The sequence below is a fragment of the Rhinolophus sinicus genome, chromosome 15, assembly GCF_057876585.1.
Source record: "Rhinolophus sinicus isolate RSI-liver-muscle chromosome 15, RSI-T2T, whole genome shotgun sequence".
Classification (NCBI taxonomy): Eukaryota; Metazoa; Chordata; class Mammalia; order Chiroptera; family Rhinolophidae; genus Rhinolophus; species Rhinolophus sinicus.
Genome location: NC_142515.1, coordinates 72,332,655 through 72,346,641, shown reverse-complemented (window position 1 = coordinate 72,346,641; position 13,987 = coordinate 72,332,655). Strand labels below are relative to the sequence as shown.

Below are 13,987 nucleotides of genomic sequence, written 5' to 3'. Positions count from 1 at the left end.
GCCTAGGAGGCAAGAGCCCTGGCCTCTTAGGACCATCTAGCCTTCGTGGCACTTTCAGCCTGATGTCATATTGGGAGCCTCCACCCACCAGGATGTCAGGGCCACAAGGGCAGGGATGTGATTTGTCCCTGCACATAGCAGGTGCTCAACAGTGATTGAAAGATCGGCCCATCTGGACAACGGGTGAGCTGAGCTGGTCCATTTCATGCCAGTCAGGCTTCCCCAAACCCAGGGGATTCTGCACAGGCACCAGGTGGGTCCAGCCTCCCAGGGGCCACCTCTGCAGTGTCTGACCAGACCTGAAGCCTGATAGGTGGGTAGGTGGGGCCACTGTCTGTCCCAAGGCAGTGAGAGAGAGGCTGGGTGGGCAGAGTTGGCAGTGCCAGGCTGTGGCCTGTCCCAGGCAGATGTGTGTTCCAGCTGAAGGGGGACCTTTTATGCTCGCCCTGGGAAGATGTCAGCCTGGGCAGGCTGCCAGAGCCCTGGGGCTCGCTGCTGAGAGTGGGGAGGTGGACCATGGCCCAGCCTGAGGACTTACCATGTCTGGCAGCCGGTGAGACAGACCAGCAACTACTCCCCAGGGACCTGGCTTGGACCTAGGAGGTCCCAGGCCCTCTCTGAGCCTTGGGGTCCTTGTCCCCAAGTCCTGAGGACTCCTCTTCAACCACAGGCTCTACCCTGGGCCCCCCATCTCTCCCACCCACTCACCACTTGCCAGGTCAGAGTATTCTTTGCACTGAATACACTCATCCATTCATTCCAACAATACTTACTAAACACCTGATCAGAAGTGAACCTAACAGGCCACCCCACCCTGGTGAGGCTGACAGCTAGGCAGAGACAGATAACCCAACACCACACACATTACGTTTCGGAGATATTTGTCCGTTAGAAGGTGGTAAGTGCTACACAACCATTCAGAGCCAGAGAAGGGGGTGGAGGAAGGTACAGGCATGATGTCCAGAGGCTTTGCAGAGGTGACATCTGAGTGAAGACCTGGAGAGGGACAGTGTCCTGTGGACATCTGTGGGAAGTGTCAGGCAGACAGCACAGCCTATGCAAAGGCTTTGAAGCAGGATGGTGCCTGCTTTGTGTGAGAAGAGATACCGAGGACCCAGGGGGTGAGCGCAGATAGGACACCCAGAGATGGCCGTGGGACTAAACGTGTGGACAGGTATAATATGCTGTCAGTTCACAATGGTCTGCTGCCTCAAACTGCTGCCTCCCCACTGCCACTGAAAGGAAACCAGCTCCTCTGCCATGCTGTTTGTCCCCTTCTTCACCATCATAGGGCTCTGAACCTCCAACAGGCCTCAGAGTTTGGGGGCCAGAGAGGGGGCCCAGAGTTTAAGCTTCAAAAGCCGCTTGGAAAGTCCACTGAAGACCTAAGAAACACTGAATTTGATCAGTGTGCGTGACAGGACTGGGACCCTACATTTACCTTTGGCTTAGGAAGGGGGTGCTGTGTCTCATGTCTGAGCCACACACACAAATGCCATTGTGCAGGGTGACACCAAGTGGCCAGTGACCTTAGGCAGCGTCCCTCCCCCAGGCCTATTTGCAACATGCTGTGTTAACCTAGGACTCCTGGGTTTCCTTCCCCTGCTGAGCTCACTCAGGGGGCAAAGGAGGGACCCCCTGATGGGGCAGGGATGGGGAGAATACCAGTCTGAGGGCGCCCCCCACCTCTGGCCCTTTCTGGTTCAGCTCTGTCCTCTGCTTCCAGGCAAGGTCCCCAAACCTCTTACTGCCAACCACTGTGCAATCTTGGGGTGCCCCCACTGTAAAGCAGAGGTGCTCTTAGGGTCACGGCACCATGTCAGGGCTTGGGGAAGGGCCCCCAGAGACACAGGTGGGGCATTTCCAAGCTGTCCCAGGATGGGCCCTTGTTTGTCCAACGGTCCCTTTGCCTGGGTGGGCTGAGAACTCTGAGACCCCCCTAAACCCTCCAAGCACATGCCAAAGATCTCATGAATCCTGAGACTTAGCTGCTGTAACTTCTCCATCCCATCCCTGGGGAAACTGAGGCAGGTCTCAGCAGACTGTCACCAAGAATGTGCCCCATGGCACAGGGCTGCATCCAATGCTTGCTGGATGGATGGACATGAGTCCTTAGTGGGGATGGACAAAGCTGCCGCCCAGTGGTCACTTTTGTAATCAGGTTTATGTGCAAAAAGACTGGACGGTGAGCCATGCAGGTCAAGCAGCATTCCTTCCTGGGGTCGGGTGCTTTGGGCTATCTGCTCGCCTGTCCACAGTACACCCCATCTGCTGCCCTGTGCTTTACGAAGTCACCCCTACACCAGGTGCTGTCCCACACTGTCTGGATGAGTAACCCAGTGCAGCTGCCCAGCCAGCGCCAAGCACGCAAATTCCCACGCATGTGCCCATTGTGACAAGAAGGCCCAGCCATGCCTGTGAGGTGCCAGCCTTGTTGTCACCTCCTGATCACAGGATTGGTTCTCACTGGACCAGGGGCCTGCCCAAACAACCCCCAGCCCCAGGCACACCACTGGTGTCCAATCAGTGCTGCTGCACGAACAAGTGGGTATATGTATCTTCCAGGCCACTGAAAAGTTTCAGGGGCCCAGGTGTGTACAGCTACAGGGCACAGAGGACCAGGCCTAAACCAGGGGCTCTGCCCACCGGCTTCACAGCCCAAGTCCCACTCAGTGGTGTGCAGTGGCACCCTCTGGTGGTGACCAGAGGGAAGGATGGCCGGGCGTTGTCCAGGCCCTCTGAAACAGCTGGTGACTGCCCCCTCACCCTACCTTTACCCTTGGTCCTGGGAACAAGGCCCAGGTGTCAGCCCCGCTCCACCACGTACCCCAACATCACTTGGAGCCTCAGCACCACCTGGCACTTGGCCCCACCAGCCGACCGCCCCCAAGCTCTCCTGGTAAGACCCAGGCCCAGCACAGACATGAGCCGGAAGAGGACAAGGTGGGGCAGCCTTTATTGGTGGGCAGGCAAGTGGGGTGGGGGTCCCCGTGGGAGTCAGGATGCTGTGGACAGGAAGAAGCCTCAGGCCCCGCTGGCGAGGGCGATTCTGCAGTCACCATAGGCAGACAGGAAAAAAGCCGTCACAGAAACTCCCTCTGCGATGGTCAACCAGACCACCCCTCAGTGCGGGGACTGCTGGAGCAGTGAGGGAGGATACTTGAGGGGCAGCCATGCAGGCAGGATTGTCCCATGTCACACAGACCTGCGGTGACACAACAGCAGTGGCTTTAGACGAGCAGGATGCTGGAGCCATGGCAGGAGGCTTGGAAAAATGCAGTCTGCCTTCCACTGCCCCCCAGTGTGATGGACTAGGCTAAATGCCCAGGTTACGGGTGGGGGGGCCAGTAAGGGGACAGGCAGGGGCCAGCAGGAGTCTCACACAGAACCTCACATCTAGCTGAGGTGCTCTTAAAACAAAAAACAACACCTCTCTTTTAAAAAGGAGAGAAGGTGTGATCTGAATCCAGTGTGGTGTGCTCTCACTAGTGCGGGTTTGCTCTACGACAGCCCTGGGAATAGTACAAATGCGCCACCTGCAGGGAGGGCATGGTGGAGACCCCAGCCCACAGCTGCCCTCACCTCGGGCATGGGAGCCCGCTCAGCTGGCATTCCTCTGGCGGACATTCTTGCCTTTGTCGTTCACGTGGTGCCCACTACTCTTCCTGGAAACAGGAGGGGAACTTTTCAGCACTTAAGAGGACAAAGCAGCCGCCCCTTGTCCACTAAGGTCGTCCCCGCCCCCCAACATCAGGGATAGAGAGAATCCTCCAAGCCCAGCCCAGGGCCCCAATCCCCAGCAAGGCCAGCACTCACAGGGGAGCGGAGCCGGTGTCCTCATCTATGCAGACGCGTAGCCACGTGCAAGAGAAGAACAGGCATCAGGATGGCTCCTATCCTACTGGGCCCCACCCTCAGTGTCCACGACTGGACATGTGGGGAGCCAATCTCGCTCCTGGGCATGTACCCCCAAACAAGCCCCCACGTGCCTGGGCAGCCCCAGTTCCCCAGCTCCACCAGGCAATCAGTTCACTCATGCACAGCCCTGGGGCCCCAAGCAACCGAGGGCAGCCACTCACAGGAGTTACCCACAAGGCTATGCGGGCAGGCAGAACTCCCCCGCCCCCCAGCCGAGGGGCTGTCCCTCAACCACAAAGTGCCTTCTCCTGTCCTGCACTCCTGGATGGTGCCAGGCCCCAGGCCCCCCCCACAGCTGAGGCACAGAGGTCACTGGGCCACTCACCATCCAGGACCTCATCCGGCTTCCGCCGCTTCTCATAGATGAAGATGATGGTGACCAGCACGAGCACCTCTGCCACGATGCCCAGGAAGGGCCAGAGGGCGGCGAGGTGGCTGCGCACGCGCAGTGTGATGACAGCCTGCTCACTGCCCTCTGCACTGGTGCCATTGCAGATGTACTGGCCGGAGTCCACCTTCAGGTCCAGGTCCCGGATGTGCAGCTCTGTCTTCGTCTCCGTGGACACCACGAATATCCTATCCTGGGAGTTGTTGGTGAGAACCTGGGGGCAGGCAGACCTTGTAGGGCACCGAAGCCCAGGCCCCATGTCCCCCCCAGGTAGGCTGGGCCCTCACCTGGTCTCCGGCATCACTAATTTTGTACCACTCCCAGTTGCTGACCGGGGGGAAGGATTCCGACTTGCAGACCAGCACGACCTCCTCCCCCTCAGTGGCTTGCTCCGACTTCTTCACAGCAGTCACCTTGGGGGGCCCTAGTGGGGAGCAGAGCACAGGAGCCTGAGGTCCATGGCCTGGAGCAGTCCACCCTCCCCCAGTGTGTGGGCTCCTGATGCCCAGCTGTGGACGATCCCCTCCGGGGTCGTAGACCTCACCCTCCACGTTCACGCTGGCCCTGCCCACAGTCTCCGGGAGGAACACGCAGAAGTACTGTCCTGCACGCTTGTCTATGTCCACCCTGCAAGCAGACGCAGCTGTGAGCCAACCCACTGCAAGCTGCAGGGGACCCTGCGGGACCACAGCAGGGCCGGGGTGGTCATGGTCAGAAGACCCTGCAGGAGGAGGGCTGAGGTGCAGGCACGGCAGTGGGGCTTGGCTGCCTCCTGCCGTGGCGCCCGCATCAAGAGCCTTTGTGCCCAGCATCCTCTAAACAGGAGGGGTGTTTTTCCAGTTAGAGCCCCAGTTAGCACAAGGCTTCAGTGTGTGGCCTTGAGTGCCAGGGACATGGGGACTCCAGCCTGGGGCTGTGTTGTAACCCCTGCCCGCCAGCTCCCCAAGGAAGGGTCTTGGAAGCCAGCTGTGACGTCCAGCAGCTACTGGACTCTCCGGGGTTCCTGGGCTTCTCACGACCCAGGAGTCTGAGTAGACTCTGGGTCTAACACCTGTCCCAAGCGAGCCCACTGACTTCGTTCCCGCTGACCAGAGGTGTCAGCAGCTAAAGATGTCAGAGCGAGCAGGATGGGTGGGGGCCAGGGTAAAACCACTCCCAGAAACCAGGCCCCACCCTCTTCTGCTAGGACCTGAGGGGAAAAAGGGCCTGGCCTGAGCACCTCCATGGGCCTCACGCACTCATACTGCGTTGTCAGGCCTGGCTCCGTGTCCTCTTGCAGCACCTTGTCCCCCTTCATCCATCGATGGCCAAGGATCGGGACGTTGCTGTCATTCAAGGTGCAGGTGAGGCGTGTTGTAGAGTTCTCATCAACTATGGAAGTAGAGATCCTGCTATCTGGGTGGCCAAACGACAGGAGATCAGCAAGGGGAGTGGGGAAGGACAGAGCCCACCTGCCGCCAGCCCACCCCCGTGGCTCCTCCACAGCCACAGCGTCTTCCTGGCAGAGAAGCCCACAGCCCTGGTAACAAATCTGGAATTTGCACTGGCTCATTCACTCAGGACACTTCCCACAGAGTTTTCATGGGGAGGCCGTTAACTGGCCTCAGGTGGCGGAACAGAGGCCAATGCCCACCCGGGCTTCTGATGCCCAGGCCCAGGCCCAGCACTGACCCGAATTCCTTTTTTTTAATTAGTTTCAGGTGTACAAAACAATGCACTAGTTAGACATTTCACCCCTCACAAAGTGATAACCCACCTCCCCCAACCGAAATTCCTTTTTAAAAAGTAAATCTATCACTGCTCAGGCCACCACTCCTCCACGGAATGGTCTTGCACCTTCTCTCTGTCCTTCACCAAAACAAGGCCACCCGTGGTGGACACAGGTGTGCTTGGCTCCCAGGTAGGGCAGCATAGGTGATGGCAGGACCAGGGGCTTCCAGCTGCCTCTATCCTGGAAGGAACCTTCTTCCCAGAAGGTCAAGAACTCCCACAGCCCACTTGCACTTGCCACAAATCCACTGTATAGAAGACAATCTGATGTCCTACCTAGGACACTGAGGGTGGACTCTCAGCGGCCAAAGTCCCCTGCACTCATTTCCAATTAGGCAAATGTCCGTTACTGTAGGATGTTCTCTTGAGAAGCCAAAATGTAAAAATTAGCTAGAACCAGAGGGTGAGAAGCACGTGAGACTGGGCGACAGCGGGGAAGGCTCCTCTCCAGGGGTAAGGGAGTGGGGACAGACCCCAGCCTCCATATTCGGGAGGGAGCTGGGCAGGTGCTCGATGGGCTGAAAGTCACCGGTGAGGGGAGGGAGCCCAGCTGTGTCCACACTGCAGCCCTGTCCCAGGGCTGGGGCAGGAGTTGTGGGGACACAGCCAGGCACTACGGGGCTGCCCCCACTGCCCCACCTGCCTCCTTTGGGAAGGCTCCCGGCACAGCAGCTAAGCTTTACTCAGAAGTGTCTGTTTCCCTGGGGCCCCAGAGTTGCCCCTTCTAAAGGCTGCGCCCACAGTATTGGCCGTGAAGAGGTCTAGCCAGGGCTGCTTGCAATAAGCTTCCCTTCCTTTTAGTTGGTGGCACAATGTTAAGTGAAAAAAGCAGAATACGAGACTATATGTGAACAACTTCCTCTGAGAAAAGCCATCACAAGAAGCCCAGCAGGGTGGTGGCCATCGGGACCCCCGCCTCCTTGCGGTCATAGTGATTTCTGACAGCATAACTGAAACTGCAGAACAACACACGTGAAACTGGGCAGAATGATCAGAGGTCGTTAGCCCTGTCTGGACAGTCATCTTAGGGGACTGGCCTCAGCACCAGTGTAAACCGATTCCACGGGGAGCACACCTGTGGCTCATGTAAACCCCAACCCAAAAGTAAAGGACAGGAAAGGCCTGTGTCCACTGGCTGCCACACCAGGGTCCCCCTGAGAGCAGACTCCGCTCCGCCTCCCTCATCCACACACAGCACGCACACAGACAGGGAAGTCGCTAAGACAACTATGCCCCACGCCCCCAAAAAAGAAAACTAACCCTCAAAACCCGAAAGAGCAGCAGGAACCCTTTACCCAAGGGACCTCACAACTGGGCTATTTTTTGGAATGATCCATGGGCATAATACGCTGTCTCCTCCTCAGGCAGAGAACAGCGTGGCCCCAGCCACTCCCCAGGTCCCAGGGCAACAGCCAGGGCCCGGCACGTGGTCCTCTGTGGCTAACAGTGCCCCCACCGTGCCACTGCAAACTGACGCCTGCAGTCCCAGCTGCCCAGCTGCATGTCTAATTTGGGGGGATGGTGGCGAGCCCGTGGACAGGACACGTGCACAGCCAGGAGGGGGCCCCTTCCTGGGCAGGCTAGTTCTCACTGCCCCACTGCCAGTCACCTGCTGGCTCTTTCTTTAAAAGAGGACACGATGTGTCAGAACTCCAGGCATGCAGGGGATGAAGCAGACAAGCTCGACCAAGGCCAGACAGGAAAGGCAAGGAGGCAGCTGGGGCTGGGGCGCCCCTGCTCCAGGGCATGTGTGCGCGTGGGCAGAAGGGGCACACAGACAAGTACCCGCAGAGCACACATGGACACACACACACTCATGGCCCTGGCTACGACCCTGGGGCCTCAGGCTGTCTGTTTTGGGGTGAGGTGGCCCCAAGGCCCTGGGACAGGTGGACCTTCATGTCCCCCCACCTGGGATGACCCAAAAGCAATTCCCAGGACTCAGGACAGGAACAGTTACAACCAGACAAAGGTGTGAAGCTGGAAGCTGAAAACTTCTGTGGCAGTGCCACTGTCACAAAACAATCACCTCCCAGTAATCCACACTTCTCAGGAGTCAAAACTTCCCAAGATTGCAAAACACCAGCTATGTGCAGAGCTGGGAGCAATGAGTCAGGGCTGGAAGCAAGGCCCAGGCAGGCCTCCTGCTAGACAGGCCTACTCTCTACCCTAGAGCCTCAGCCCCTGCAGTGCTCTAATCTCCTCACCCAGGGCCGCTAGAAAGCTGGGTCAGATCTTGTCCCAGCTGCATCTGCCTCTGGTGTGGTAACAGGGGTGACCTGACAGCCAGCCTAAAGCCCCTCGGGCCCACACCTCTGCCCTGGCCTGAAGGCCACACACAGCAGGGGACCAAGCCAGGCCACACCTGGGCCACATGACAGTGGTCACACAAAGGAGCCCATGAGCTAGCCACGATGCTGCCACCTATCTTATGTACCCTCAACAGGGCCACGTCACTCCCAAGGGTGTGTGAATGTGTGTGTGTGGGGTGTCTTAGGCATTAGTGGTTGTGACCGTACTCGGGGTCACACACAGAGACATCTGTGGTATAAGTGACGCTAACATCTGTGATATTAAAACAATACTGGGACAGGACCATTAGGAAAAAGGTCTCAAAGGGCTTTTTGGGAGGACGTCCATGCTGGAGAAAGTTTGAAAAGCACGTCTTTTGGCAACCCCTGGCCAAACCCAGGGCCTAGGAGATGGTGGGGAGCAACCCCAATCCACAGGGAGTGGAAAGTGAAAACTGTATTCCGGTCCTGTGACTGTAACCTGCACTCTAAAGTAAAGTCACCTTCATCTAAAAACAGCCACCCCTGCTCAGTGCCCACTCGGCAGCCAGGCTGGGGAGCATGGCCAGGCAGGCCTCGTGGTGAACAGCCCAGGAGCTATCAGGAGGAGACTGCAGGTCCCCACCCTCCTCCCACCCATAGCAGCACTGCAGGCCCCAGATAGGAGCCAAGAGCATTTCTGGGTACCAGCCGTGGGCTCCTCACTTCACCACCCTCCCCTCCATCCCACCAGGAGGCAGTTCAGAGAGGCCATGTCATCAGCCTTTGGAACCCAGATGGCAAGCCCATGCCCTCCCAACCTGCTGGCCAGAATGACAGGACCCTGGGCAATCCTAGGGATAGCCAGGGTCTCCCAGCAGAGCACCCAAAGCATTCCTGGGGTGCTGACCTGGCCTGAATATGCAAACACTGTCACTAAGTCACTCCTCCTAGGTAGAAAAGGAACATGTGGTGACATCCTCTGAAAGACTTTTGGATCTTTTCAAGAGTTCCTGGGAAAGGGGGAGCTGTCAAAAGTAAAAAAGGAAAACAAAACAGACAGGAGTCCCAGGGGGTCAGAGGGCATAGTGAACCCCATGCGGGGAGCATGCAAGAATAGCCCCCAATCTGCACCTGCACAGAACCTCCTGGCTTCCTGGCTGGGGCTCTGAGGCGAGGAGCACACTGGGGGGCTGTGCTCCACAGCAGAGGAAAACCACTTCACCCCCCCCCCCCCCCCCCGGCTGTCTCCAGCCACAGAGGCCCCAGCTGCTTATCTTCCGAATTCACTTCGACTACAGGGTCCTACCTAAGTCTTTCCAGAGAGCGCTGGTGGGCAGACAGGTTGCCCAGAGGCATTCGATAAATGGCTGTTTTGATTATAAGAAGAGGAAAGAGGCAAACTGAGATCTTAAAGTAGGTCAGGAGTAACCTGGTGAAGCTTCTACAATAGGCAGCCCCTCCAGGGCTCAGTGCCCCAGAACTTTCACGTCTGCACTTTGCTCCCTACATGCCAGTCACTAAATTGTTAAACCAGAACCAGAAACAGTCTCGACAGGGGAAGAAAACTTCTATCAGGCTTTCTCCTGGAAAACTGCGCCTTAATCCATTTTCCCAGGAGCATTCTCCAAACCACATCTGCCCACCCCGGAAACACTGCCCACTCCTCATAACAGCTCTGAAAACTGAATGCTGTTTGAGAGTCTGTATAAACAACCCTTTCCATTTCCTGCTCTGAACTGGGTGGCCAGGGCGACCTCACGGTGACCTTGGAACATCCCCCTCCCATCCGGAGCCTCAGTTTCCACCCCTGTAAAAGGAGGCTGGTGGATTAGACCAGTTTCATCTGTGCCCAGAAATCAGACAAAACCTAAGGCAATAGACCATGTCGGCCTCCCTACAAGGGTTTAAAAGTTTGGGTGAACACCAGGAGCAGATGCACACCCAGGAGACTCGGGACCTAAATCCCAGCAAGAATGACAACCCCTGCCAGTTCGACGGCCGCCAGCTTCAGGGACGCTCAAGTGCATTTGCTTCCAGCGTCCACTTGAGGACAACAGCCCGCTTTCCAGATAAGAGCTAAGCGCCCCAAGGAGTCCGGAGGGCCCTTCTCGCCCCTTGCCCCGCACACCCAGACCGGGGAACCTCACCCTCAAGTTGCTTCCTCAGGACCCTGGGCCCCGTCCGAAGGGACGATCCAAGACCCAGCCGCTTCGTGCCTTCCCCAGCGGGGGAAGGGTGGGGGGGCCGCCTCCAGATTCCCTCCCCAGGTGCCCTCACCAGGGGTCACAACAGCTCCCAGACCCCGCCCTCCCCCAGGCCGCCGAAAATCTGGGACTTCAGTATCGCCCTGGTCGGATCCCCGAGCCCCCAAGCCGGGGCTTCCCACACATACCACCTCGGCGGGGAGTCCTCGGAGCGCCCCCAAACCCCGGGCACTGTCTCTCCCGGAGCTCACGGGTTCCCCTAGGAGGACGGGGCTTCACCTCCACCCCCGCCCGGCTGGACCCCCGAGGGCGAACCCACGGCCCCCGCCCGCCCGGTTCTCACCCGCCTCGGTGCCTCTGTCAGCGCTCAGCAGCGCGAGCCCCAATACTACAAGCAGCGTTGTCGCCATGTCGCTGCCTTGCCCGACGCCAACCACAGCCCGCGGCGCGGTAAGATTCCAAGGGGCTGGCTGGGCGCGCGCACGCAGAGCCGTGTCGCAAGGGCGGGACGCGCGCGCAGAGCACGCTGGCCGCCGCCTGCGCACGCGTGTAGACGCACGTACGCACGCGCCGGCCCTGGCAGGCTTGCTCTACGGAAGCCTGGAAGGCGGCGCATGTGACTCTGGCGCGCCACGCCCTGCGGCCTAGGGGCGTGGCTACGTTGCTAAGAAATGGAAGCGAGGCTTTCATTCTTTCAGAAAATGCTGAGAACTGAACTGTACACTCAAAAGTGGCTAAAATGCTCAATTTTTATTATGTGTATTTCACCACAACAAAAAAACATTAAGGGAGGCCATCGGGATCCTTGTGAACAGGTGGGATATGTCCCCTGGGTGGACAGGGGCTGCCAGGTTTAGCAAATAAAAATACCTGGACCACAGGTAAATTTGAATTTTACATAGAGAACGAGTGATTTACTAGCGTAACTATCCCGTGCAACATGTAGACGTAGAGATGCAAGAAAAATACTCGTTATTTATCTGATTGTTGCTATTTATCTGAAATTCAAGCATAATTGGCAGTCCTGTGTTTTGTCTGGAAAACCTACCCTGAGGTCCCCATGTTTTCCCGTGTTTCCCCCAAAATAAGACCTACCTGGAAAATAAGCCCTAGCATGATTTTTTTCAGGATGCTTATATTATAAGCCCTACCCCAAAAATAAGCCCCAGTTAAGATCGTCAGCCAAACGGACGCATTTAGTATGTCTGTTGCAACACATGACTGACGTATTGAATTATAAAATAATATTAAAATATAATTAAATATAAATAATATTATTGACATTAATACTTAAAATAAATGATAATATAAATTATAATTAAGTATTTGTAAATACCCAAGAAGGCGCCTTTGGATGAGAGGTAAACGCCTATGTAAACAGATGAACTCGAAACTTACTGCCGAATGACAAATCAGAGTATAGACACAACTCACGAATAACGTGCACACTTGATAACAAACGGACGTGTTTGTGTCTAATATGAATCTTCATAATTCAATACATCGTGTATTGTAATGGATGTACTTAATGCACTCGTGTGAAATAAAGAAACGTTTTCTGAATTTTGGTGCCTGCAATTTTTCACTGCTTTTGCGTGGACCATCATTCTTAACTATCATTTTTGTTGCCACTCCTGTCTCGTAAGTCTTCAATTAACACTTGATTTAATGGTAGATTTAAAGGGAATAATATTTTGACCCCCAGACAAGATGAGAAAGAGCTATTCCGTCAAGTACAAGAAAGGACTCGTGGATTACTCCTGGGGCAAGAATCTTACGGCTTTCTGCAAAGAGAAGAAGTTGGATCTCCGAATGGTCCGACAATGGCGAACAGTGTACGATAACCTCAGTCAACAGGTGGACGAGGGAAATGCTAAGAAGCGCAAGTGTGGATCAAGTCAGCAACCATTATTTCCTGAGCTGGAAGACATCATCTGTGAATGGATTGCTGACAGGAGAGCAAAGGCTTTGGTTGTGTGCAGGGCTGATATTCAAGCATTTGCCCTTGCAATGGCATCACAGTTAGAAATATCCCCAGAATTCAAAGCATCACAACACTGGCTGGATGGCTTCCTTCAGTGATATGAACTGTCTCTAAGATCGACAGCACTGTTCAAGCTGGAAGATACTTAAGCTATTAAACATGCACTTACATTCAAGTCCTTTGTTGATGGCATCGACTTTTCTAAATACCAGCTCTCCAAATATGATTGCTATGGATGAAACTGCAGTGTTTATGGGCCAAGGATCTCAAATGACAATTGATCAGAGGGGTGCCTTGTCAATCTACATTCCCTCCACTGGTTACGAAAGTGCACGTGTTATCTGTATTTTGGCAATTCATCTGGGTGGAAAGAAAGCCCCACCTCTAATCATCACTAAGGGCAAGAAAAAGTTGAATGTGTTTATGTTCTTAAAATAAAGAACGCCTGGTGCACACAAGCAATTACAAGGAAGTGGGTCGATTTAATGCTGCCATATTTTTTGTGAGGTGGCCAAAGAGGTCTGCTAGGCTGGGATTCAGCCAGCACTCACCGCACTAAAGACATGAAGAATTTCCTTGCAGAGAGAAGAATAGATCAAATAATGATTCCCGCAGGAATGACTGCCTATCTGTAGACTCTTGATATTGCAATAAGCAAGCCATTCAAGGACGATTTGCGCATGGAAATCAATGACTACATTGAAAATAGAATGGAGAGAAATCAGCGTGGAAACTCTGTGAAGCCTAGCTTGCAAGAGGTCGTGACTTGGGTGAAGAATTCATGGGATAAAATCACTGACAGCTGTGTTGCCAATGCATTACAAGCAGGCTACATGGACAAGAAGTGCTCATTTAAGGAGAGCTCTATTGCTGGACATGAGCGATTGGGGCCAATGGTTCTACAGGAAATGGAGTCGCAAGAAATTCAAGCCGGAATTCGGGATTTGGAGAGCTATGACGATGTTCCAGAAGATGGCATGACTGTATGTGAAAAAATGTAGATTTTTGTACATGAATAAATGAATGTAGATTGTTGTACATGAATAAATGTAGATTGTTGTACATGAAAAAATAAGACATCCCCTGAAAATAAGCCCTAATGCATCTTTTGGAGCAAAAATTAATATAAGACCCGGTCTTATTTTTGGGGAAATACAGTATAGCAAATGCTTTTTAAAATGATAAACTAATTTAAAACAAAAATAGAGTAATATAATCTTCGTGACTTTGGATTAGGCAATGATTTCTTATATATGACACCAAAAGCACACACAATGAAAGAAAAAAATATATGAGACTTCCTCAAAATTAAAACCTTTTGTGCTTTAAAAAACAACAAGAGGCCAGCCAGGTGGCTCAGGCAGTTGGAGCTCCGTGCTCCTAACTCTGAAGGCTGCCGGTTTGATTCCCACATGGGCCAGTGGGCTCTCAGCCACAAGGCTGCTGGTTC

General features: G+C 54.7%; 1 protein-coding gene across 2 annotated transcripts; it reads right to left on the bottom strand.

The window, feature by feature from the left end:
• Positions 1-2,937: 2,937 nt before the first annotated feature.
• Positions 2,938-11,063, bottom strand: BSG (basigin (Ok blood group)). 2 transcript variants are annotated; one of them, XM_074337359.2, is made up of 8 exons: positions 10,897-11,063; positions 5,545-5,677; positions 4,851-4,933; positions 4,594-4,730; positions 4,244-4,520; positions 3,817-3,841; positions 3,583-3,665; positions 2,938-3,205 (listed from the first exon to the last, which is right to left on the bottom strand). In XM_074337359.2, exons 1-7 carry the CDS (start codon positions 10,961-10,963, stop codon positions 3,602-3,604), a joined length of 786 nt encoding a protein of 261 aa, XP_074193460.1. In that variant the 5' UTR covers positions 10,964-11,063; the 3' UTR covers positions 2,938-3,205; positions 3,583-3,601. The 2 variants fall into 2 exon arrangements, with proteins under 2 accessions (XP_074193460.1, XP_019571605.1); XM_019716046.3 differs by having other exon boundaries at positions 5,545-5,701; positions 10,897-11,061.
• Between the last annotated feature and the right edge of the window lie 2,924 nt (positions 11,064-13,987).